Source organism: Malurus melanocephalus, unplaced genomic scaffold (genome assembly GCF_030028575.1).
Source record: "Malurus melanocephalus ecotype Western Australia unplaced genomic scaffold, MMel_1.1 scaffold_118, whole genome shotgun sequence".
Taxonomy (NCBI): Eukaryota; Metazoa; Chordata; class Aves; order Passeriformes; family Maluridae; genus Malurus; species Malurus melanocephalus.
The window spans coordinates 839718-865871 of record NW_026623350.1 but is presented as its reverse complement, the minus strand read 5'-3'; the positions used below and the strand labels follow the sequence as shown (position 1 = coordinate 865871).

The 26154-nt window shown below is 40.4% G+C and overlaps 2 protein-coding genes across 7 annotated transcripts; both read right to left on the bottom strand.

Annotated features, from left to right (window-relative positions):
- Positions 1-2406: 2406 nt before the first annotated feature.
- TRMU (tRNA mitochondrial 2-thiouridylase) lies at positions 2407-13067 on the bottom strand. 2 transcript variants are annotated; one of them, XM_057370067.1, is made up of 11 exons: positions 12957-13067; positions 12453-12618; positions 10229-10335; positions 9545-9667; positions 8264-8436; positions 7257-7310; positions 6670-6736; positions 5735-5835; positions 4576-4720; positions 4261-4343; positions 2407-3091 (listed from the first exon to the last, which is right to left on the bottom strand). In XM_057370067.1, exons 1-11 carry the CDS (start codon positions 13042-13044, stop codon positions 2945-2947), a joined length of 1254 nt encoding a protein of 417 aa, XP_057226050.1. In that variant the 5' UTR covers positions 13045-13067; the 3' UTR covers positions 2407-2944. The 2 variants fall into 2 exon arrangements, with proteins under 2 accessions (XP_057226050.1, XP_057226052.1); XM_057370069.1 differs by lacking the exons at positions 10229-10335; positions 12957-13067 and having other exon boundaries at positions 2438-3091; positions 12453-12522.
- A 443-nt stretch (positions 13068-13510) lies between these two features.
- Positions 13511-25678, bottom strand: GTSE1 (G2 and S-phase expressed 1). 5 transcript variants are annotated; one of them, XM_057370062.1, is made up of 12 exons: positions 25625-25678; positions 24657-24740; positions 23888-23951; positions 23211-23811; positions 21962-22132; positions 20483-20630; positions 18902-19279; positions 18641-18713; positions 17974-18222; positions 16636-16855; positions 14886-15026; positions 13511-13919 (listed from the first exon to the last, which is right to left on the bottom strand). In XM_057370062.1, exons 1-12 carry the CDS (start codon positions 25662-25664, stop codon positions 13836-13838), a joined length of 2253 nt encoding a protein of 750 aa, XP_057226045.1. In that variant the 5' UTR covers positions 25665-25678; the 3' UTR covers positions 13511-13835. The 5 variants fall into 5 exon arrangements, with proteins under 5 accessions (XP_057226045.1, XP_057226046.1, XP_057226049.1 ...); XM_057370063.1 differs by having other exon boundaries at positions 23888-23945; XM_057370065.1 differs by lacking the exon at positions 25625-25678 and adding an exon at positions 25451-25497 and having other exon boundaries at positions 13512-13919.
- Between the last annotated feature and the right edge of the window lie 476 nt (positions 25679-26154).

Below are 26154 nucleotides of genomic sequence, written 5' to 3'. Positions count from 1 at the left end.
TATAAAAGTACAAATTTAAATGCTGCATCCAATTTTTTTTTTGTTTGCAAGTATGCCAAAAATATAGATCTACTGTAAAAAGGAGGAAGGGGAAAAAGCTTTATAAAAGCAACACCAGCTTTGTTCCCTGTGGTTTGTAACTAAAGAGAGAAAGCAGCTAAAGAGAGAGCACACTGCATTTTGAAATGGAAGGATGAGAACTTCTCTCAGCCCTAAAAGTCAGTGCAAACACTAAGAGCCAAGGCTTTTACTACTGGACTGTAAATACCGTGCTGCCATGGTGTGAATGAAGCCATTCACCACACCTGTGCAACATCTCAGTGCTCCAAAGATCTCACCCAGATGAAGGCAGAGCCAGAGGACAGCCCTGCCCTCCTTGCATGGGRACAGTTCTGTCCTCCAGCACCAGCTGGGGCAGAGCACTGCCAGGAAGGAGCAAAACCAGGAATGCAATTAAGGCAGGTTTAACACAAGCACTTCTGGAATAAAACTGCACTTGGAGTGCAATTTTTCAGCTATTATACACTCAAAACCACAGGTTTCAGATATATTCACAGGGCACAACAGAGATTTCAATTTAGCCTTAGTTGACACGAGTCGTGGTTTTTCCGTTACATGATCCTAATCTTGTTATCACATTTTCTACTTTGGATGGAAAAAGTCCTTTTCTAAACACTTATGCATGTGAGTCTTTTGAAATATTTGGTTTCAGACCTGAAAACCTTAATGACAACTTGAAAGCGAAATCACGTTCTTGCAATTTGTTGCCCGAAGTGSCAGACAAATGACCAAAAAAAGTGAAAAGCCAATGAATCTTAAAAGGCATGTTGATGCTAATCTTCTGCAATAGATATGAAAAAGAAAATTCACCTGCCTCTTACTCCATTTAAGTTTAATCTTGGCCAAATTCAGCCTTGGCAATGGCTGAGCGATGGTGTCAGTGATGGTCCCTTGGTGCACGGCTGCCTGATCCCAGCCCCAGCCTCACTCCTTTACCTCCCCGATTCCTGTTATAGCTGTGCCCTGGGCATTTTCACACCCACTGTGGGCTGGGCCAGGCCAGGCTGGGCAGGCTGCTGCTACAGCAGAAAGCACCACCCTCGGCACAAAGGCAGGCATGAGGGGTGATGGCGCTGCTCATCTCGCAGGGAGCAGCCAGCTCCGAGCAGAAATGTGCCCCTACAGGCTGCTCTGCCAGTGCCCCCTGCCCGATCCCTGCACAGTCACAGTAAAATTCCCCTGGCCCTACAGATAAGAGGAGCAAGGATCTCATGCAGGAGGTCTGTAGTAAAGACCCTTTTCCAGGAGAAGCACMTGGGATGGAAAGAGAAATGCACCAACCCCTCTGAATGGTACAAGCTGTTTGGAAATGCTGGTTTAAAYATCCAAGCGTGGTGTTGCTGGACATGCACAGCCTGTCATGAGGCATCCCATGCATTAAGCCATTTGCAATCTGGATTTCACAAATGCCCCCTAACTCCTAGCTCGCAGCAGTGTGGTGAGGGTCACTGGGAGCAAGAGCAGCAATCAGTTCATCATGTCAAAGGTCTTGGCTTATCTCATGGCAAGAGGCTGAGCTGCAGCCTGATCTCAGTGAGYCTGTACTAACCAAACATTGTCCATATTCACCTCTACCTCAATTGAGGATTCCTCAGCAGAACCGTGAGGTTCACTCCTGATGATAAAAATCCAAGTCCCCATTGTCTATAAAAGTGAATGTTCACTTGTGAATTTTCTGCATTAGCCATCCTGGATTACTGCTGTATCCAATGTTAAGGATGCTTAAATAAAAAGAGGGAAGCAGAGCATATATTAAAGAGCCTCTGTCCTGCAGGTGCTGCAGCAGACATTCATTGCATCCTATGCCATCTATACAACACGCATGACAAGGCTAACGTTTCCTACTATGAGACACTGGCTCGGCAGCTCCAGCAAACCTGGGATCTTGTTGCCAATTAAAATATCAAAACACGACATCACAAGAAAGTCTTGCTCCTGCACAACTGTACTTTTGCCACCACGATGAAAGACAGGAATTCATTTTTGCTAACTTGCTGTCATGTTTTATTATAAGCTTGGGGTACCCTCAATATGCAGCCAGTCCTTACAGACCTATTCCTTACAGACCTATCGAATTTGGATGGGGTATTCAGCTCTTCCTAATAGGGCTCCATTTTGAGACATCACAACATCCAATCATTATCAGGCCTATATTAAGCTATATCCACAGTAAGGAAATCCCTGTGAATTTGCATTTCCCCCATGCATAACAATGCATTCTCTTCTCCAGGAGACAAACCAAACAGCCTCAAACCTCAGCAGTTAACAAAAAATTAGTCACTTGTGTGGAAACATGTAAGACTACCTTTTAAGCCCGTAAGATTTGTAATTCTGATTCATGTAAACATCTGAAATGACTACTTGACACAGTTTAAGAATTCAAAACATTTTTTATAAAACTGCATAAATTTAAAAATAAGTGTTTATTGCTTGGAGTTAATTCCAAATCTGAACTTGATCATCATTCATTCCTCTTCCAGAGTTCAAAGCACAAACACATATTTAGTGTAAAACAACGTATGTACTTTACTAGGTACAGGTATTTTTAAAGTAAGGGGAAAAATGCATTGCACTTATGCATAAAAGATGTATTTATTATTTATACATGATTTTTATATTAAAATCTTGTATGTATAACTACTATTACAGAACAACTTAAGACATCTCTTGATACCTATTACCATAAACAGCACCATACAGCCCAGCAAAATTGCACCAGACTGGCTTTAGTACTAAACTCCTTCRGCACTAACAGTCAAGAGCTGGGACTGTCTGGTTAATTTGCCTTAAGAACATACAGATCAACAAAAAACACATTTATTATAGCTTTTATTCTTCTCAGGCAGCAAATTCACCAAAGTCCTTCAATAAACAATCCCAGTTGTTACGTTGCTGGTTCTATTTTGTCAATCTCTTCCTTCTTTGGACTCTCCTCTCGGTTTTTGCCCTGTTGCAGGGTATACACTGATGGGCCTATCCTCAGGATCTTCCCACTGCCCAGGCACTCGTCCCCCTTGTAGAACACAGCAAACTAGGAGATAAACACAGGGAGAGTCTTTTCAGCAGCTGCAAAAACCATGGTGATCCACTGCAGGCTGTGCAAGATCTGCTGGACAGTGAGCACATTCATTTATATCTGTCCCATCTAAATCTTAAAAAACCCCGAAACAAATAAAAAACCCCAAATCACAGAGGATTTGTTGGCTCACACAAGTGAAAATACATGTTGGTGGAACTTCATCATGAATTTCTACAAGAGTATCTCAAAACTCTTCAGTTACTGAGATGGAATGGGTTGTGCTGGAAAGTTTCCTTTCCAAAGACGATGACAAACGTAACATCATCTGCATCTTCTCTGGACCTACCCCAGACAACTGTGCCCAGCCTACAGTGGCACTTCTCAAAACAAATAGGAAGGGGACCTTGCAGCAGACCATCTGCAAGGAAGCAGCTGGAGCTCCCTGACGTGCTCAGCAGATTCCTGCGTGAAAGAGGAGCCCAAACCTCCTGCTTTGCCCCACTGCCTCACTGTACAGAGCCTGGTTACAGCCTCAGCAGCTCCTGGCACTCAGGGGCTTCTCATGACAGTCTTAAGCTCTGCTGGAACCTCCTCAGCTTCTCTCCACTACAAAGAGYTCTCAGACAATTTTCCTCCTGATGTGTCCCACAGGCTCCCAAGCATTGGGGAGGGTGGGTAGAATGGGAGAAGAGATGCATGGAATGTTTGAGAGCCAMAGTGCTGGGATGTGCTGGAATGTCCTTATACTGGCAGTGTTAAAAGGCCTCCGTTTCAGGCACAGCACCCCTTCAGTACTGTCCAGGACAATGGAATTCACTGGACACTGAGTCACACTAAACAGGTTTGAACACTAAAGCCATATTAAGCAGCCAATTACCAAATTAATGCATTTTAAAATCTATTTCTTGCAAACAACAGTAGCTTCCTTTTCTCCATATACAGCCATTTACCAGAGATGTTTCTAAAACTTGTAAGCAAGTTTCTYAGACTAYACAGATAACAASAGATCATTTAAAACTRGAAACAATCTCCTTGAAAATAGCTGATGAATAGTCAAGAATAACCACTCTCACATGCAAATAAATTACTTCATTTGCTCCAGCTAATAAAAAGGTACTCTGTTTTATAAGCAGATAAGGTAAAACACAAAAATGGAAGGAAAACTATTTCTAATAACTTACCTGTCCAGGTGTGATAGCTCTTGCTGGCTTCACTAGTGTTACCCACACACTCCCATCTTGGTTTAGGGTCAGGACACAAGGCACTAGAGCAGAAAATGTTCAAACACATGACAGTTAATCATTATGTTCACGTTAAAGAAGGAAAACCTAGGCTAAACATATCTAAGTCAAGATACTGCTGCAAAGAATTGTTTTATAAGACATTGCAGAAACAGGAAGGTCAAGCCAAAACATTTCCACTATTTCTGCAAAACCACACCAGCATGCTACTGGTGTAGTTTCAAACTGAGCAAAACAAAAACGAGRTTGCACTACCCAGCGCCATCTGGTGCCGAAATCTTAAATGACATTCCATCATCTTCTCTCGAACGAGCTCTGCCGGAGGTTCCTCCGCTATCCAATGCACTCGGTTTGTCCGCAGGAGGTCTCTGTACAGGGCAGGGTGATCTCTTGATGGTGCCTTAAAATACGTTTAATTATTGCTGACGTTTTTGCCAAAGAATGTGTAACTTGTAAAATGAAGCATGAAATAAGCAAAAAGCATCAAGCCATAGCAAAAGGAAAGTAATATGAGAAGAAAGCAAGCATTTATTAGCACTTAAAATAGACTAAAGCAAGCCTGAATCATCTGTCAGTCTTCTCAGTCATGCCACTTCTTGTATGCTTTTCCCTCCAATTACATTTCTGCCTTGCTCAGGCTGAGTTCAGAAATCTGACCTCTTTTATCCTATCTCAACAAGATGCTACCTCCCTCTTCTCCAGCTTCCCAAATGAACACCTCCCTAACAAAGACACTGCCTTTGGCAAACTCACTGCAGGGCATAAAAAAATTCTTAGTGATCCTGTTTCTTCTCAATACTCATTTGATTATGGTTCCCCTCACTGGCACAGCAACAAGTAGCAGAACACTTCCTTATAACCACATCAGTATCCAAGAAAAGTAACAAGTGCATGAACAGGAAGAAAAATTATCAATGCTAGCAAAATGCAGAACTCCGARTCACCTCATTTGATCAGTCATTAACACACCAATTATTTGCATTATTATACATATTCTGCCTCAGTTTTCAAAATGATAAAACTCTGTCACTGGCTCCTCATTCTTTCACTAGAAAAACAAAGCAGCAATATATCATAAACCAAGATAATACACATTTTATAAGCCACATTATAATAACTAACATAAAACTCTCATGCTTTAGAGTAGAAAATGAGAGCTCAAGAGACTGGCTGATTCTTTCCAGTATTTGCCCTTTGTCTGGAAAAGCTCTGTGCCAAACTCGAAACAAATTGGTTCTCATGAAAAGCCTGTCTAGAATAGATGTTTCCCATCTGCTGATGCTACACTAGTCAGTTCTTGTTTCCCCCAAGAGGAAAGCCAAGGATTCTGCCCAGATTAGGCTCACACTCCATATAGCAGCACTCTCAAAATGCATGCAATAGTCATTTAAAAACCCAGTGTTAATTAACTCACCACATAGACATCTCCAGTGCTGACATCTTTGTCTACAACAAACCAAGCATCCTTGAGGCCTGCCAGCCGAGCCCTCTGGCCTATTGTGAAGAGGAACCAACCTAAAAAAAAAAAAGAAAATGGAATGGTGCTAGCAACTTTTCATCTTTTACTTTCAGAAAAACACATTAAAATAAATTACCCAAAACTTTACCACTAAACAAAGGATAACAAACCAAGCTGTCTTAGAGAAGACGACCAGTCACAAACTAAACTAACATCTACTTGAAATTTGATCTGTACCTGAAATGCAAACTAAAGATTAAAAATTAATCCATTTCAACTCTGGCATTCTTAGGTCTTATAAAAAGACAAATATCTATTTCAGTTTCAATTTGTGGGTCTGCTACCATTTGGTCTTGCCAGTCTCTCTTACTTTTATGTAACAGCGTAACATCCTATTACTGTAAATTACTTAGGAGAAGAACTCAGTTCTGGCAGTTTGACCTGAAGACAGCAAAGGAAGAACAGACAGGAGAAAAGGAAAAGTTACGGTGCCCATGTTTGATGATGTCCTGCTGTGCACCATTGCATTTTTTTCTGAAGTTTAGATACTGAAGAATCTGGTACTGAAGCCCAGTCACTTTGAAAGAATCAAGTGAACAATGGTCTYTGGGTATTAAAATAACAACTACTTAGTATCAAAAGAGTAATAATAATTGTTTAATTCCCAATAATTGTTTGTTTTCTTGCAATATGGAACAACTAATCAAGAACCAATCATAGTTCAATCTCTATTATTGTTTACCACGATTTAACAAACTGGGTAAAATCTGTAGGCTCCTTTGGAATTTCCCAAAAATTGTCACTCTGATTATAMATACATGATAATACTATGAATAAAGTGTTGTTCCATTTACCTAAAAGTAAGTTATTAAGGTGGGTTAGCCAATTACCTTTGTGTCTTCCCATCACCTTCTTATCTTCAATGGAAACAAAGTTACCTGGTTGAGGTTCCAAATACTAGCAAAGAAGAAGAGGTAAGTCACAAGGCAGGCCAAGAAAACCTCACAGTATATTTCAGATTCTGTCACTACATTCTCTTGAAGCTGAAAAGTAAAGTTCTTTTCAAAWGAAGCAAACTCTGCCCAAGCAGCTTGCTCTTCTTTGATGCTGCTCTCAGAGAAGAGCAGGAAGGGCAGTCCCTATGAGCAGTAACTCTAGGCTTCACTTCCCCTACCCTCATATGTGTCAGAGGACAACAGGATCCTCTCACTTCCCAAACATTTGTCAGAGCCTGACAGGCACAKGAGTGCATGTTCATTCCTTCTGCTACAGAAAATGAGTGACTGCTGGTAAAGGGGCAAGACACTTCCTACAGGCTGTGGGTGTCAGCTTCTGACTAGGCTGGGGATGCAAAAGGAGGTGGGATATTGCTGCTTACTGYGGGCCACAAGCTGCTGGAGATTCTTCTATAAACAATGTTTCAAAAAATGAACACCAGAAAAAAAMCAAAGATTGTTACAGATTTAGTGTTACTTACCTCAAGGAGGAAATTTTCAAAGTTCCTTTCACCAATGAAACAGACACCCATACTCTGAAAAGGAAACATGGAATTGAATCCATAGAGAAAAAAATATTTGAAATAAGATCTATTAATAATCTGTCCAAGAYATTTTTTCCCTCCCATGTGCCCCAAACTATCTTAGGCATCTCATAAACAAACCCACAACATCTGCTGCAACACAGGTAAACTAATTCTACATAGTATCAGTGAGAGCTGTAAGCACAGAGAAATAATAGGAAATGGAACATCTGTTCAATACCCAAATACATTAACGTTGGTGACTATACTGTATGTATCTTAAAAACAGAATTCTCATTCRTATTGAAATACAAAAGTAACAAAATGATACAGTGATGGTCCATCTCTTGAAAAAAAACCACTTTAAAAACCAAATAGGCTTTTCTTTTCCATTCAGTTACTGCTGACATTCTTCGAACACCTATTTACTGAGCCTGAATATAAACATGAAAAGCAATCAAGGCAGCATCAGCAAAACAACTACTGCCTGAAGTAGTTACAGTTTTTAAGATCAATTCATGAAATCTTAGTYCTCAGAGTAACATAATTTTTTTTCAAAGAGAAACTGGAAAATCATCCTGTTTTTTCAAATTTCCCAAGGTATAGTGAAAAACAATTACAGTGAGGAAGCTCTAAAAAGCTAGGGAGAGTAAAGACCAAAGGCTTCTCCCTTGCTGTGAGAGAGGATGTTTTCCTTCAGGCTCACAGCATCCTACACATTCACCCTTATCTTGGTTTTTCTGAGATACAACAGTAGACAAAATATCTGCAAACTAAAATACACAACTATCCATAAGCTCCTGAAAGTACTTGTAAGGAAGAAGCCAACTATGAAAAATGCTTCCCAACAGATTACATCATTCTTTTCTGTTAGAAAAGGGTTGTCCCAAGTTGTCTTCAGAAATTTCAGGAAAGTCTGTTTTAGAGGGAAATACAAATCAAAAGAGTTTTAGGTGTTACCATGCCTCTTTTTTCTTTAGCACATGATGAAGGTCATGTTCTGCTGCTATCTTCTTTACAAAACTTTTTGTTAAATCCCCTAAAGGGAAGATGGTTTTCTTCAAAGCATCCTGTGAGATCTGACTTAGAAAAAAGGTCTGGTCCTTGAAGAGGTCAGCCCCTTGAAGGAGTTTCACAGCTGCAAAGTGAAACACATAAAACATGTCAACATAACSACCATTAACAGATCAACCCGCTTTAGTATTTTGACAATCAATATTTTTGTTTTATTACTTCCAAATATGTGTTAAAGACAGTATTGACCATGTTTTTCAAAATTTCACTGAAAATATCTGGATATTTTCTCATCACTAAACAGATCTAGAAGATTCTGATTTTGTACTGTACAGAATCTTACAAAGTCTTGCACTGCCTCATCTGTTTCAATAGTGCATGTGTCACTGGCAAGGACATCAACAAAAAACAAAAACAACTTTCACATTTCCTGAGAAAGAGAGAATGAAGATTCAAATACCTCGGAGTATACTGCTCTTCTGTTTTGCCCTGAAATCACCCTAATATAAATCTATTATTTGAGCAATGAGAGGAGTTTTTACCAATGCTCAGAGATGAGTGTTTGACCTTTTTCTTTAAAATAGATGAAATCTCCAAATTGCCCAGATGAAATTAAATTGGTACAGTTTTTCAATCATGGTCTGCGCCCTCTCATATCTCTACTGTTGTACAAACACTGCTTATGTGTTTTCTTGATTCAAACACAAACTACAGGCCAATAGCTCAGTCACAATATGTAATACAAAATCTCAAGAACAGGGCAAGGAAGTTCATCACAAAACACTGATCTGTGAATCACAGTCTGTCACATGTATAGACCCTAGGTCCAGTTGGGGCCATTTCAACTTTTCAGAAGTAGAATTAAAACAAAGAAACAAATAAACCCCTTTAAGTCCAGAACAAACGAAAGCAGAGAATTTGCAATGCAAAATCATCACTGCGGCAGCTTTGCAAAGATTTATCTTACAAGTTTTTTTTTCCCTTCGGGTATAGCATGTTTCTCACCATGTATCAGACATTCATCTGACACTTAAAACAGAAAACATAATCTTTGACAAGTCAGGGTCATTTTCAGTAATGTAAATAACTTGTTTAGCACAACCAACCTTATACAAAGGGTGGAGTTTAATTGGTAATCATTGTGTGTACAGTAACAAACACCCCTGATTCTGTGACACCAAATATATTTCTCTTTCATATGTAGGATGAAACATGAAAGGAAGATAACTTACTATTTCTAACTTCAAAACGGTTTCTGAAAAGCCTCTGTGGTCTTTTGGTATGTTTCTGTTGAAATACCTCCTCATCCTCCAGTGAGGTCCTGGCATAATGCCCAGTAGCAATTGCATCTGCTCCTATAAAGGAAAGAAAAACCAAACATAACATAAAGGCATGAACTTGAAATTCACGATTCAAAACAGGATTGCAAACACACAGCATGAAAAGCAGAAAGCAATGGAAGAAGAAAACCTATAGAGAAGTCTTACACTGACAATAATTATACTCCTGCTATTTAAATCATGCAAACTATTCATCAGCATGCCAGCACTTGCTCTTTTGTACTTTAAGGACCACCTAAGAATGTAAAACTTATGTCAATTCATAACAATTCGTGTCCAGAAATAAATCTGTTCCTACATATGAGCAACCTAATCTAGTGGAAGATGTCCCTGCCCGGGGCAGGAGGGGTGGATTACATGAACTTTAAAGGTCCCTCCTAACTTGAACCATTCAATGATTCTATATGTAAAAGAAATCTTAAAACCAAATACTTTACAACTATTGACACACTACCACAGAGATAAGAGTCAGGCATGCACATGAACTCATGTATTTCCCCACCTTTTAAATAGTTTGTTTCCTTTAAGCATTTCCATGGCACACACTCTTTACTGACACACTTGAAAATGCCTTACCAAGGTTATCCATAGCATAATGCAGAAAGTAGTTGAATTTTATGTGCTTGTTACACAAAATATCAGGATTAGGCGTCCTTCCCAATTCATACTCTTTTAAGAGGTCACTGTAAAATAAAGACTCAAATGTCTATCAGAATCATTAAGATGCATAACACTATCAGAAACTGGGCAGTGTTTAAATATGAGAATCTGAGTCCTAGTCTCAGAGAAGACCCAGTCATAGTAAACATTTTATGTCAGAAATAAAATACCAATTAGATTTTAACATGCAAAACATTAATGTTTAGAAGATTTTCTCCAGAGTGCACTGAGGACAGGGTCAAATTATTACTTGCAATCTTGTAACCCTGCCTCATTAAATTAATATTCCCTCTGGGCAGATGTGCCTGCCCATTGTTCACATCCTACTCATCTCTTACAGAACACTCACTTTCAAAATTGAATAATTAGTAATTGACAATATGGTAATATAAATCAGGAGTGTCTCAACTGAACAGACAATCATTTCAGCTGTAATAACATCACCAGAAGAAGTCATTCATGAGGCTTAATTTTTGAGACTTTTTCTGGTCCTTTTTTTTTCCTTTTGAAAGTCAAAATTTCTCAGACTTATATTGTAGTCTTACACTGCTGCATAATTAATTACTATTATTCACTTCAAAATACTGAAACAATAACCAATGAAATAAAACTAGCATATAACACTGCCCTGAGATATCAAAAGGTCTCATCATTGCATCATTTTGCTTGTTGTCAGCAGCCAGCGCAATCAAGAGGAACTGAGGGCACAGACTGGATTTAACAGAAGAACAGCAATCCTAATACTTGGGTTTATTTTTCTCCATCTGAAACAGAATCAATTGCTTCTTCCTTATCACGTGATACATTACATTAATAAACAGAAAATAAAGCAACCTATCTTTTATTTTCTCTTACTCCTTTTTAGAAGTTCCAAATTCAACTCACACTAACAATTAAATCACCCGGGTCTCCCCACAGGTGCCTAATGGCTCACACTGTACTCTTATGGTACCCTGGGAGTTGTAAGATGGACTCAACACAAAGCCAGGCTCACGTCAGTTAAGAACTTCTCGTAAAGCACAGAACCAGAGAAAGGGCAATGAAAAATGCCAGCTGGATCTCTCTCAAACAGACAGAACTGAAACAGGCTTTGCACAAACCATGGAAAAGASAAAACCTGGAACAGTTCTTGTGATAAAAGGTGTTTTATAGTGAATAACCCTTTAAAAAGAGATCCAGAGGAGGAGCAAATTTAAGTTCAATGATGACGGTAAAGACAATAGGATTCTGAAACAAACCAAGACACCTGTAACAGAATGTTAGGAAACACTGTGCTAATAAACTCCAACAAGTTTTGAAGCATTTATTCATTCTCTCACACYAAAAGGGAAAAAATGGAGTGAACTTTCCCAGAAAGGAGATGTTTTGCTGTTTTCTTCATTAACTGTCCAAAAGTTTGGCACTCAGCTTGATGTCATTTCAACATGCACTACAAGTAGCATGACTAGGTTATTCCTCAGTTTCATGGAAGGTAATAACAGCACTGTTTAAGGGGGGATGATGAAGATCAAGGAATAGCTTTTATGTACTTACGTTGAATGCATAAAGATAAATTATACTGTTATACCAAGGTATCCCTTCTCCTACCTACCAAGAAAATCTCTCAGCTTTTCCTGTGTAGAACTTCCCTTAAAACGCGACATATTCACAGAAAATCTGAGCACCCTCTGTAGAGGACAGTTTCAAATTAAAGTTTAAGAAAGCAAGGGTAGGTCACAATAATTTTGTGCTAAAATGGATTCAGGACACATTATGCAAAATGCACTGTATAAGTTACACATGCAGACGATAACAGCACCCCCTTAAACRGGGTTTTTTTTAAGTTGCAGTAAGGTTGGGATAGTACATAGGTAGCTGAAGATATGAGCCATAACAAAGCAGGTGCTACACATTTACACAAGGAGAAACCTACTACTAATTGTTAAAATAACATATGAAAACTAAGATATAAATTCTGACCTCAAATACAAATGAAAAAAAAGTAATTCCTCGATATTTAACAGGTTTCAGGGCTTTTTCTTAGTATTGATAATACTGCAAAGAACTGCCATAGTTCCTTATCTGTTCATTCTTGCTTTTCATCGTAACACGGTAGCATATTAATATACGGAAACACTAGCTATTGTCACTGTGTTTCTACCTGAATACTTCATTCCAGTATTCCTTCACATAGGAAACCTGGTGAAACGGGATATCAAGCTTCTGGCATACGCGGTAAGCATCTTCACAATCTCTGTCAATGGAGCAAGCTCCCTGCTCGTCCAGGGGGTCCCAATTCTTCATAAACACACCCGTCACCTGGTAGCCTACGAAATGAACGAAACAATGACTTCGAAAGTTATTCTTACAGCCTGGACTCAAACCCTGTGTTTCTCAAGACTGGTTTTGCATATTTCCGAAGCTCTGTGCTAAGCTTTATATTTACAGTTATGTTTTTTCTCTACATAATAGCTAACTCAAGGTCCTCTGGCAGCCTACAGCGATGGTCACAGCTCCCGCCCCTCCTTTAGGGCCGTTCTGCCGCCCCCGCGCTGCTCGGCCCGGCCCGGGGCCGCTCCACCGGCTGAGCGCGGGGAAAGCGCGGCACAGGCCATGGCCGGGCCCCGCCGCCCTCGCCCCCTCCGTGCCTGCCCCAAGCCCGCACCTCGGCGGCGCAGCAGCAGCGCGGCCACAGCGCTGTCCACCCCGCCGGACACGGCGCAGGCCACGCGGCGCCCCTGGGCCGCCAGCATCGCCGCGCCGCCGCTTCCGCCAACCGCGCTCCCACAGCGCCTGCGCACCGAGACCCAGGGGAACGCACCGGGCTGGCCGGGGAAAGCGCCCCGGAGCCCTCAGCAGCCACCCAAAACCCTCACACACTCCAGGCACGACTCCTCCCACTGCTCCTGAGCCACAGGACAGCACAGTGACTGGGATAAAGGAAAATTCAGAACAAAATATCTTTGATTGCTACACATCCCTTATCCCAGCTGGGGGCAGCCACGACTAAACCATCTGGTATTTAATCCTTTGCACAACAGAAATTCAGGTAGTGCTGTTGATTTATTCCACTGGCATTTGTTTCCAAACTTGCTATACCACCCGGATGGCCACTAGCTTTTACCTACACATTAGCATTTGTTAGTGAAACATTAGATAAGTTCACCCCAAGGCATGCAAAAAAATATTTGCTATTTTGTACACATTTAGTGAACAACTCATTTATTTTAAATTAAAACTTTGTTGTACATAGAGGAAAAGAATCAAATGACACTTGGTAGGAACCAAGGAGACAGGTTTGCAATCCAGAGAACATCCATTTTTTTGCATTAGAGCAACACAGTTAAAATATATCCATTGCAGCACATCCATGAACAAAACCATTATCAGACTCTGACTTTATCAAGACTGTTAGAATTCTATTTTGTTGATGCAGTTCATCAGACAATCTAAAGCCATCTTCAAAAAACTGGAAGAGTAGAGAACAACACCTAAAACACTTCAAGGATCACAGTTGCCAAGAATTCTTCATTTCAGTTCAAATTCAGAACTTGAGTAGAGGGGAATCCAGATTTTCTTTGTTTACATCAGGGCTCAGAGTGATAAGAGGAGAACTCAAATCAATTAGCTGAAAGAAAACCAATACAAATTAGCTATTGTAGTCAACTGCTGTGCATAGTTACTAGCAGCTATAACCTGTATTATTCTCCAGTACGTTTTTGTTTAGGGTTGCTATCAGTATCCAGAAGACAAATACAAGTACCACACTCAAGCTTTTGTTTAAAGTTTTTAAACATAAGCTCATTCCAGGACAAGCACAAGCTTCTCACAAGTGGTTATTACATTTACCTTAAAAGCCTAAAAGGCTTTTCTGAGTTTCACTACTATGTATATTCTAGTGACAGTGTCATCCAGACAAGACAGCACTTTTGAACTCTGAACAGACCTCCTGAAGTCAGAGTTCTGCAATCCTCCTCTGACAAAGTCTGAAGGGCCTGATAATTGACCCCAACTACATCCATGGTCAAAGGTTGCATCCTCATAGTTACCCAGCATTCATCTCACAGTATCTAAAGGCCTTCAAGCCATTAATATATGAAAAAAAGCASTCGCTGAGAAATGTTTGTAAAATTTAGAGCAGATTCCAGCAGTGTACTTTACTACTAAGGGAAGGATTAGGACAAGCAACCTTTCTTTTGTGATTAAAATGAGCTGCTGTCAAGAACTGAAAGTGTGCAAAAAAGGAGAAATGAATAAGCATGCCAACTCTCCTGAAGACAAGATTCACTTCCTGCTTCAGAACAGTTTCATTCTATAACAAGCTTTAAATACTAAGTCTTTTCTCTGTCCTCCTCCTTTTCCTATTTGCAGATTGCTCACTGAGCTCTAATTCAGAATACACTGTTTAATTTTAAACATGACATTCTCTTAAGAGCACCTCATTACATATATCATATTGAGCTAAGATTAAATAATTATTAAATAATTTAATAATTCCTACAGTATTGTGGAACTGCTCTGCAGACAAGGGTATGCAGCCAGTTGACATTTTTCTGCTAATACACTTGCACCAGATGATTTCAATAAAACTTACCTTTATCTGTCCAGACAGTACAGGCTTTGGAGAAATAATCTTACTCACTTCAGGAGTATTGGAAAGGTCAATCAAAGGTCTACTGTCACATTCAGAAGTGTATGGGAGAGATTTGTCTACTCCAGTATCTAGCAGTAAGGCCTTAAAAAAAAAAAAGAAATCAGGTTTTCTCCTCTGTTCACCGAGCTTTCTTTATATACATTGAGGCAGTTAATTTAGCTTATACAGCCATAATACAGAACAAGCTTAATTTACAGCTTGGGTATTTATCATGCAGGATTCATTGCAGTATAAAAACCTCAGCTCCTCTTCTGCCAGTGGCTAGTATCACAGCAAAAATGCAGTAAGACAAAGCAAAAGATGCTCCTTTGGGCATAAAGGAATTTTTCACTTAAAAGTAGTTAAATTTAAAGTAGAATATTAACCCTCTTAATAGTTAAACAATTTAACTACAATTATTGTGTAGTGTTATTTAGCCATATAAACTACTCTACAGCTTCACACTCATGTTATCCTTTTGTCCAGTTTAACTACCCCTACACATACTAAGCAATTCTGAACAGACACTTCATGCCGACTAAGCTAACAAGGAACATATTGATGCAATGATATCAAGTCATTAATCTACAGATTATTCTACACCTGAGTATTTGTAAAACAATAGCCACTTTGTCAGGTTAATATTTCAGAACTACAACTTCAGTCCTTTCTTCTTAATGCCTGTGGAATACCAGCTTTCAACATGAAGCAACTACATTCCTTGGGGGAGGGGAAGTGCTCACCAAACTAATTATTTGACACTTAGGTTTACAGCTGTATGGACTTAGGGGTTTAATCCTTCCTCAGTGTATGCAGATTTGTATTCCTATTAGGTGACTGAATTTAGCTGCAGCACTTTGAGGTTTTTATTAATCCCTGAAGGAGTTCAATGGCTGCCACAGGAACTGCCCTGCAACACTGCTTTTCTAATTGAATCCACAAGAATTTCACAGTATTCTTCTAAAACTGGAAGTTTAATATCAAATCTGCAAGTATTTGACAGTGCATTTGCGAAGGGAATGCATTTGCTAAGGGAACACACTTAGTGGAAATACTGAACACATGATGTTCAGTGCTAAATACAGGCACTAGAGTGGGCACATGGCTCCAGCTAATTGGGCACCACAATATAAAAAGACATTAAGTTATTAGAGAGCATCCCAGAGGAAGGCAACAAGGATGGTGAAGGGTCTGAAGGAGAAGCCTTATGTGGAGCAGCTGAGGGCACTTGGTTTGCTCAGCCTGGAGAAGGAGACTGAGGGGAGACCTCATTGTGRTCTTTGACATCCTCACAAGGGGAAAGAGAGGGGCAGGTACGAATCTTCATTCTCATGATCAGTGACAGTACTTAAGGAAACATCATGAAGCAGAGTCAGGGGAGATTTAGGCTGGATATCACAAAAAGGTTTTTCACCCAGAGGGTGGCTGGGTACTGGAACAGGCTCCCCAGCAAACTGGTCACAGCACCAAGCCTGACACAGTTTAAGATGTGTGTGGTGTGATCTCTGGAGTGTCCTGGGCAGGGCCTGGAATAGGACTTGATGATTCTGATAGGTCCCTTCCAACTCAGAATATTCTATTATTTCATGATTCTAATGCATTTTAACTTCATGTATACTAATTTGGTTTTCCTACCTATCCCTTATCTTGAAATAATTTGGTTTCAAGCAGTTTACTTAGTAGTGCGTAGGAAAATGCAGTCATTTCTTACCTCAGGTTGTTTTTCTTCAGCCAGCTGATTCTGTACTTCAGCTAGCTCATTTTGTACTTCAGTCAGCTCATTTTGTACTTCAGCCTCTTTTAATGCATTTTCTACTCCTTCTGTAGCAGTTTTCTCTGGTGAGAAGTTTAGTGCAAGAGGTAGCACAGGTGGAGGAGATGTATCATCTTCAGAAGATGTCTGTGTCTTACTCTCTTGTTTCTGCTTAGAGCTAAGGAAAAGCGCATCAGTGATAGTTATTTAATCAGCACAAACTATTAAATATAGACAAGCCAATTCCTAACCTAATTTTCTTCTTTTTTACCTCAACTTTTAATGATTAAAAGGCTTCCCACATTTTTATCCAAATGCTAGTTACCTGCAAAATACAGAATATTTCATTCTGCAATAGAAGTATAGCCTACCCATGCAAAAAAAAAAAAATGGATTATGAAGAATTTAATCTTATCTGACATTTCCATCCAGCCTAATCTTCACACAAGGTATTTTCGTTGCTATTTGTTCCAAGTTTAAAAAAAAACAGAGGCAATGAATTTATATATCACTGAGCAACCCACTTCAGTCCCTGCTGAAAGGAAGAACTGACACTGGCTGGAGGACCAGAGGCTGTAATCTGATTAACATGATAAAGTCATTGTAGACCAAAAAACCATTTTCTTGAGAGAAAAGACTATTTGAGACATTTGGCCTAAGTAACATGATACAGTTTCCTAGCCCTGAATCATTCCTACTTTAATACAGATTGTCTCCACCAGCCACAAAACAAGCGTGCATACATATGTATGGCCCTTGTCAGAAGATGCTGGGCTGATACAATGAGGAAGGCAACAGTAGTTTCACAAAAAACAAAAACAATTAAAACATAAGTAAAGCTGCTTAGAAAATAAAATTCAAATCAATGAAATCCTTGGCTTTTTGACTGAGGCTTTAAAAAGTGTAATTTTACAGACCATTGGCAACAATATAAAAATTAAAATATGCATTTTAATCAGCTATTTCCCTTCATCAGAAGGCAATAGCAAAATAACACCAACACCAGATCTGTTTTGAGAGCATCAGATACAAGTCTTAAATTGTTCCCCTAGCTTAAGAAATACAAATAATTTCCTATTAAAATTGTAATTCCTTAGATATTGACTCACCTCAGCTTACAGCATTTTGCCAGCCACCAGTTATAAATTTTTATTAGGCCAATGCAGCTTTTCTATGCTCAAATGCTTTATTCTAACATATAGCAGAGGTCCTTGAAACCCAAGAGTCATCACTAGCATTCATTCAGAAGCAGTTTGCCTACTATACTCTTTCCATATATGAAGATTTCTGTCTTACCCAGCTGTAAGAGTCTTTTTGGTAGAGAAACTGAAGCTTTGCCGAAGAGATGCAGCATGTGGAGAAAATGCTGCTCTTGGTACAGTTTTAGGTGTCACTGGTGGGAATCCTGAGCTGCGACGGACAGGTGTAGGTAGGCCAGACCGTTTCACACTGGCAGGAGTCATGGTGGCAGACCTCTCAGGAAAACAAAAACTCTGGAAGACCTTATCTTCTGAGGCTTTCATAGGAGTGCTGACTGCCATGGCACTAGAAGAGGAACATGCCATAGCCAAAAATTTCTAGAAACTGTTTGAATAATACTGTTCTACCAAGCAATAGAAATCCATTTCCCTTTGGTCAGTAAGGGAACAGTATTCACCTTGAAGCGGATAATCACAGCATAGTAAGGGCTTTATTTGATAACAATTTTAATTATTTTAGTCTATTTAGCACTGAAAAAACCCTTTTCTGAGTAAAGTTGGAGAGGTTAATTGATTTAGTTGTGAGGTTTGATTTGTTTTAAATTGGTTCCAAGGCATTAATACATCTAACTTGGCAGGTCTCAAGGGATTATGATTAGTTCCAATAACCAAGTTACAGCATTTTCAAAGACTCTTGCAACACCCAACCATGTTGCATGCTAAGAAGGAAGCCTCAATGCATTCAATTTTCAGTGAAGCCCTACCTTCCAGGGGTGCCACAAAATGTTAATCCAAGAGATGGTGTTGCTTTTGGTCCTGATTTGTTTGGCGTTGCATCTAAAGAGAAAAGTTGTGATAATTGCTACTAGATTCATATTTCTTTTATAGCAGATACCTTTTCATTAAAACACTAATTCCCTCCCAAAGATGGACAGAAGTGTAATGAAACAAATAACAAGCCTTCAAGGAAACATTTGCTTTTACTAACCAAGGCAGAAAACAGGTCATACAATGTATGTGCTTACCGTAAGTCTTCATAGGAGCCTTAGTTTGACTTGTAGAAACAGACAGAACTCTAGCCTTAGGCGTTGRACAAAGGCTGCCTTTTGTTGAACTTCCATCTTTATTCTGTTGACATAGCTGCTGCAGACTGGCAACAGAGCTTGGTCTCTGAATTCCACTGCCTGCAGCCTCACAGGATGTTGCAGAAGCTGAAGATTTAGCCAAGCTTACAGCACTAGATATTTTGGGAGTACTTGCTGATCTCACTTGCTTCCTGGATTTCTCAGTGTTGGCAGTCTGCAGAGATGGCACTGTGGTAGGTCTGACAAGGGCCAACCTGCTCATACTAGATGGCAGCTTAGAGCCACTCACACTAGCTTTTAATGACGTGCTTGCTTTTCCTGAAATAGAAAGTTGTACTTCTGAATCGTCACTTATTGATAAATTTTTGACTAAGCAGAATAATTATACTAATGGGAAAGAAAAACAGGAAAGAAAAATAGCAATTTACAGCACTTAAATTTAGGTTCAAACAATTCAAGTTTAAGGAGAACATATACAACAACTGAAAATCTACTCCTCAAACTCTCCAGCAATTTTATTTTACAGTCTTCTTACCCAATTCCTCAATTCTGCAATCAAGTGAAAGAACATTCTTCAAGGAATGCCAAAACAGCTTGCAGATTCAAGTTACTTCCAGCATTTTCTCCCAGCATAGCTAGCCCTGTTCCCTTAAGCAGCCTTTCAAGGAGGTAATATATTGAGTTACACTGATTAACACAGGCTAAACTCCCCCACAAGCATTCTTCCCAGGTTTTTGTACAATTCTTACTTTTAGTCTATAGGTTTCTTTCATTAACAGGATGAATCTTGATTAGATAGTTATATTGCATAAAATAGTTCTTAAGCTTTTAATATATTATTAATCTCCCAGAAATAAGGTGCAAAATAAAAATTAACTGTAACTTGGTATTTTTGATAGATGTAAAGGAACTGTAGTCCTTACATCTGTCATCTGTCAGCACTTTTAGGTGACTATTTTCCTGAACCTTTGAGCCTTAGTGAAGGTCAAATTGACGTCCTCAATATAGCACAAGCCTCTCAGATGTGTAATCTTCCTAAAAGTGGTTTTTCCCACATGCTTGAGTAAAGCTCATCCTTTATTTAGGCTTACAGAAACTTGGAAGGAGGCCTTCTACTTTCCTTCAAATTTTCAGTTGTTTCAGCGAGTTTTTTCTTTTAATTCAAGTTAGACAAGCTCAGAACATTTGGAAGCCCATATTCTTGGCTATAATAAAGAGGATCATGATAAAAGGAACAGAATTCCTGGGGCATTGCTTCCTTTTTAGCTGTGTCAGATGCTCACATGTGGTATCAGGCTTGTATCAATCTAGTTTATACAAATTATGGATGTCTAACATTTACCTTCAGTCCACAGGGATTTACTGGGCTAGCCTAGAAAACTTTAATCTCCATACAAAACATTTCTTAGTGCTTGAATGTACCATTAAAACATTTCCAAATCCAAAGTCCAGAACATGCTTATTCTTATTATTAGCTATTTCAAAATTGATTAATGACACCAATCTGTAGTAAGAGATTACCTTTTTTGTCAATAGGAGAAATGGGTAAACTTGAATTAAGACTTGAGTTCATGCTGGAAACTGATGATGAAGATGATGAAGTAGTCTTTCTTGTGAGACCACTGGCAATACCAGGACGTTTCAGATATGTCATCTTCCTTAAGCCAGGCTAAATCAAAGAATACAGCTTATTCAAATGCAAAAAAATGTCCTATTTAACACATTATTGTGTCTTGGTATTTTTTGGTATTGGTATCTTTACTTGTGAATTTTAGAGGAGTTCCTTAAATGAGATAACATCTTAAAAAGTGAATTTTCTTAGAGATGGATCAGTGTATCTGGACTGTTATATTTAACTAGAACATCAGATCTAGGAAGCRAACAGTTATTTTTATTCCTGCCACAAATTTGAATATAGACTTAAAGGGATTAAAGAATAAAGAGTCAGCCCAGGCAGCAGTATGTGCTGGGCACCAACCAGATGGAAAGCTGCTTTGCAGGCAAGGCCCTTGGGAGTGCTGGCAGACAATGCACCCTTGCAGCAAATAACGCTGCACCGCACGAGCAGCAACGTTGCCAGCAAGTGAAGGGAGATGATTCTGCTCTCTGCTTAACTCTGAGAACCCACACCTGAACATGTGTCCTGTTCTAGGCTCCCCCATATGAAGAATGATTTGAGCTACCGGAAAGAGTCCAAAAAAGGGCACCTGGAATGATTAAAGGCCTGAAGCATCTCCCACCTGAGGAAAGACTGAGAGCTGGGACTTCTCAGCCTGGAGAATACAAGGCTCAAGGTGGATCTCATCAATTTACAGAAAAATCTGAAAGGACAGTAGCCAGTGGTGACCAGGGGTGCCCAGTAACAGAACTAGAGGCAATGGGCAGAGTAAAACAAGGAGGTTCTGCTTCTGAACATCAGGAAACAGAAGGGGCCACGGAGCACTGGCACAGGCTGAGGTTGCCAAGACTTAATCTTTGGAGATGTTCAAAAGCTGCCTGGCCACGTGCCTGGGTAAATGACTCCGGGTGGTTCTGCTTGAGCAGGGCAGGCATTGGACCAGAATTCCTCAAGGTCCCTTTTAACCTCAACCATTCTGTGATTCAGTGAAGTGGCACACAGCATTAAAATAGGCACTTAAAGCTTCAATATAACTGAAAGCTGCAGGTATACTACCTTCATACAAGTTAGGGCAACATTTTGATATGGTATAGTTAACTATACACATCACAAACTTTCTTACAGGAAACTGCTCATCACTTACCTGCAGCTAGTTCTTTAAAAACAAAGGCATGCTTRTTAATCCAACACATTAATAGTTGCCCTTAAGCACATTCATTGTGTTACAGACTTAAGAGCACACATTCAAGAATGGCAAATATAAAACACAGATTACTCTTCCTTAAAATCATTTTACATAACAGCTTTAAATTAGAAAGTAAACTATATTTCATTAGAAATATTACAGAAGTTATTTTCATATTAAGGAGGCTTGCTATTACCTTACTTGGTGCAGGAAGGACTTTCGTATTTTGCACTGAGGAACTGCTGCTGAATGATGACTCAAAGACATCTGAAGTAATACTAGATTTATCAGAAATTACATCTTCAGATGATCCCATGCTGTTCAAGTCTCTTTTTATAGAAATACTAGTAGGTTTTCCTCTTTTGAGCTGCAAATTTCAATGCAACATTTAAAAAACTAATTGTGCTCCAAGAAACCACTATAAAGCTTTTTACAAACATTGATTCTGTTCAGAAACCAAGACAACAGTCAATGAAGAAGCCTCCGAACATAGTGAAATCTTGAAGTCTAATGAGAGTATTTGCCAAATACCAGAATATGCTTGGACCAAGATATTGGACATTATCTTAAGGACAGTTCTGCAACAATTCATCAGTAGAAATCATATAATCACATTCACCCACACACTGTTCAATAATGTAACAGCTGCTCCTTATAACTATATTGGACTCTCCATTTAATATAGTTCCAATTTACTCTGGCGTCCAAAAGATGAGACATTACAATAGTAGACTGTGTCATGCAAACTGTCTATTCAGACAGTGGGATATAATTTGGCTACTTAAAGCATTAAGATCACGTCTTTTCTTATAGCACCCAAAATCAAGAAGAAATTTATGCCACAAAGGAAAATCAGAGTCCCCTAATTTTTATAGGTGATGGTTCTTAAGAAGCCACTGTCACATCTGCAGTACATACTGGAGCCTAACCCATCCAGTGTAGAGCAGTAAAATCCAGAAAATATTGTATCTAAAGACTGAAATTGGTGCTCACAAGGTCACTAAGACAACTGTTTCCTTGCTATCCCAGAATACATTTCCATTGACAAGGATTAATAGTAAATGAAGTCACTTTTACACTTCAAGTGTAAAATAAAATATATATGAGGTGTAACAGTATGGTAATTTTACCAGCAACAAAACAGTGATAGAAACTAGTTAGAAGAGAAGCCAGGAATCATAGTATTCATAAAACCACAACACAGGGGAAAAGAAATTTGCTTGCAAATGCTCTACACTGTCCTATTAGATAAAGTAATTGGTTACTATATGCTAGTACCTGCCCTAACTTTTTTTTTAGTGTTTTCTGACTAAGCATCTTAATAGGTAGAGAAGCATCAGAAGATTAAAGTTCACTTTTAAAAATAAAAGTTTGTAGACAGGCTAAACATTCCTAAAACACAGATACTTTACTTGAAGAAAATGTTGTTGAGAACCTGACTTTACCTTGTCAATTGTCAACAAATTGCTATTTCCAAGAGTAGATGAAGGTTTTGCCATTGGTAGTTTGCTAGTTGCCTTTGTATTTGTTTCCTTGATATTCTGATCCTCTGTCAGAGGCAAATCAGCATTTTTTGTAGGAGATACAGAAATTTTAACAGGGCTTCTGTTAGGCGCAGGAAGAGCACAAACTTCGCCATCTGACAAAAGTTTATGTGATGCTTTCTGAAAACAAGGCGGCAGCTGACATGCTGAGCTATCTTGCACACAGTATGTCTCCCGTTTAGCAGGCCTGGGACTTATTTCTATATTTTTATTTCTCAGTATCTTCAACTTCGACTTTGAGTCCTCCACAAATGTTTCTACTATCTTGTTTTCCTGTCCTTCTGATTGGGTTATTTTGGTCTCCTTGTCCTTGCTTCCAGTCTCTATTTGCAGTGCCAACAAACGAGCTTCTTTGAAAATTTCTACAAATTTGTCTCCTTGAAGTGGGCTCCATGTGAGTTTTTCATCAAAAGCAGACTCACTCTTTTTTGCCTCAATACTGGCAGCAATGCATCTTTCTTTGTGTCCCACAGGTCCAATAAAAACTTCATCTTCATTTCCACTACAAAGAAAAATAATTTAGCCCAGCAACTTATGTGTGTCCATTTTGAAGGGTCTATAGTACTTACATTACTTACCTTGTTGAAGAGAGTGAAAGGTCAAAATCAAACTTTTCATCAGTCAGAAGAGTAAAGTCTGAAACTATAACAAGGATTTTGTCACAGCATGGATTTCCAATGAAAATTACTACATTATGCTTTGACAATTTGGTGACAGTGATCTCAGAGGGCAAAAAAAAGCTTTAGCTACCAAGTTTAAATAATTAAGAGAATAATAATAAAAATACGATTAATAATTAAAAGAAGATAAATATGTCCAGGAAATTTCAGGTACAATTGTGAATATGATCATAATTGTGAGATGCCCAATATTTGAAATAGCTCAATGGTAATTTCTAAGTATCTGTAACAAGAACATGGAATGTAGCTTATCAGCAGCCACCRATCAAAGTAAGTGAGAACATGTAAACTAGAGCTATGTGACAATGCATTTGTCCCATCTATCACTTCTTTTCTTGTTAAGAATGGGAGTCAGTTAGAAAGATTAGTTTTCTTGTTGGTTAATATATACCCTAAATAAATCATCAGCCGATGGATAAGGAAAAGGGAGGAGATCAGATTAGACATGAGAGGCTGATGACATCACTCACTACTACACAAACTTTAGCATCCATGCTCTACAAGCTCTTAAAGTGCCTTCTGAGACTGGCAACAGCAAGCCATCCAAGGAAATGAGTAAACTGAWCATGATACAAGGCAGAKAGAGGATGGCTACTGATTTGAGTTGCCCAAGGCTGTAACAGAAGATACACCATGTAGAGACTATCACAACATGTTCTCCACCTACCATTGCTCATGCAAATATCCAGTTTTTCTTCAGTCTTACAACTCAGGCTATGTGCTGACATTTCTTTTCCTTCTTCCATAGTATCTGAAAAATTTAGAAGTAACCATGCAAGAGAGTTTAAAAAAAACCCCAAAACGAACAACAGGTCACAAACTTTGATAATACTGAATTAGCGAGGAGGTAAACAGTCCCTTTTAAGATTCTTTTATTTAGGGACTGCCACGCAGAGCAACAGAACTGTTAGGAAGGGACCTCTGGAGATCATCCAGCCCAATCCCCATCAAGGCAGGGTCACCTAGAGCAGGTTACACAGGAACGCCTCCAGCTGGGTTAGGAATGTCTCCAGGAATGTCTCCAGAGTCATTCATGACCTCCCTGGACAGCCTATTCCAGTGCTCTGCTACCCTCGATGGAAAGAAGTTCCTTCTCACGTTCGGATAAAACTTCCTATGTTTTAGTTTAAGGCCATTTCTCCCCATTCTGTCGCTGGGCACCACCGAAAAGGTGGTTTATGGCATATCACATAGCTCGCCATCCCGCCGACCGCCCAAAGCCCCTCCTCAGGCGAGCTCGCACAGGTCCCCCCGCCCCTTCCCCAACCGCAACGATGTCCCCATCACCGGGAGCCGGGGAAAGGCCTCCGGACACCTCGCTGGGGCGCCGGGGAAGGGCCCGAGCACGGGCGGGGGCCGCCATCACCCCTGTCCTGTCCTGTCCCGTCCCGTCCCGTCCCGTCCCGTCCCGCCGCGCTCACCGCTCGCCCCTCACCGCCCCGCACGAGCCGCGCCACGCACCCGCCCGGCCTTGAAAAGCGCGCCCCGACCACGTGACGCGCCCCGCGCGCTCTCATTGGCAGGTTCGAAGGATACAGCGCCCTCCCGGTGCATTCTGGGCCTTGTAGTTAGCGGGGCTTCGCAACGGCTGCTCCGCTGGGCTGCGCCGCCGGCCCCTCCGCGCTCATCCCGCACCCGCCCCGGTGTGGGCTCCAGGCGGCCCCTCCGCGCTCATCCCGCACCCGCCCCGGTGTGGGCTCCAGGCNACCCGCCCCGGTGTGGGCTCCAGGCGGCCCCTCCGCGCTCATCCCGCACCCGCCCCGGTGTGGGCTCCAGGCGGCCCCTCCGCGCTCATCCCGCATCCGCCCCGGTGTGGGCTCCCCGCGGGTCGTGCGTGCACAGCCCGCTTTGCCTGGCCGGCCTCGGCAGCCGCGCTGGTGGCAGCAGCGCAAGGAAAACCTCAGCAGAGTGTGGGCGTTTCTGAAGGTCTCACCTTGCGGCCGTGCCGGCGTGCGCGGTGACTCCAGGCACAGCAGCCGTGCTGGCTGCGGTGCAGCCTGCGCACCGATTCCTTTGGCTGCCTTGACCCCTTTGCTGGATATGATTGTCCTGGTASCTTCACTTTAAAAGTGAGGCTAAGGGGAGGTTCAGCTTGGACATGAGAGGAATTTAGTCACAGTAAGGGCGATTAGACGCTGGAATGTGCTGCCCTGGAGGCGTTCAAG

What these genes read in the sequence shown, in the direction of transcription:
- TRMU (XM_057370067.1), bottom strand. Translation starts at nt 13,044, where the DNA reads ATGCTGGCGGCCCAGGGGCGCCGCGTGGCCTGCGCCGTGTCCGGCGGG. An exon ending in GCTGCTGCTGCGCCGCCGAG is followed by an intron (nt 12,619 to 12,956) that starts GTGCGGGCTTGG and finishes TTCATTTCGTAG; the next exon opens with GCTACCAGGTGACGGGTGTG. An exon ending in TTGAAAATTTCCTCCTTGAG is followed by an intron (nt 6,737 to 7,256) that starts GTAAGTAACACT and finishes CTTCTTTGCTAG; the next exon opens with TATTTGGAACCTCAACCAGG.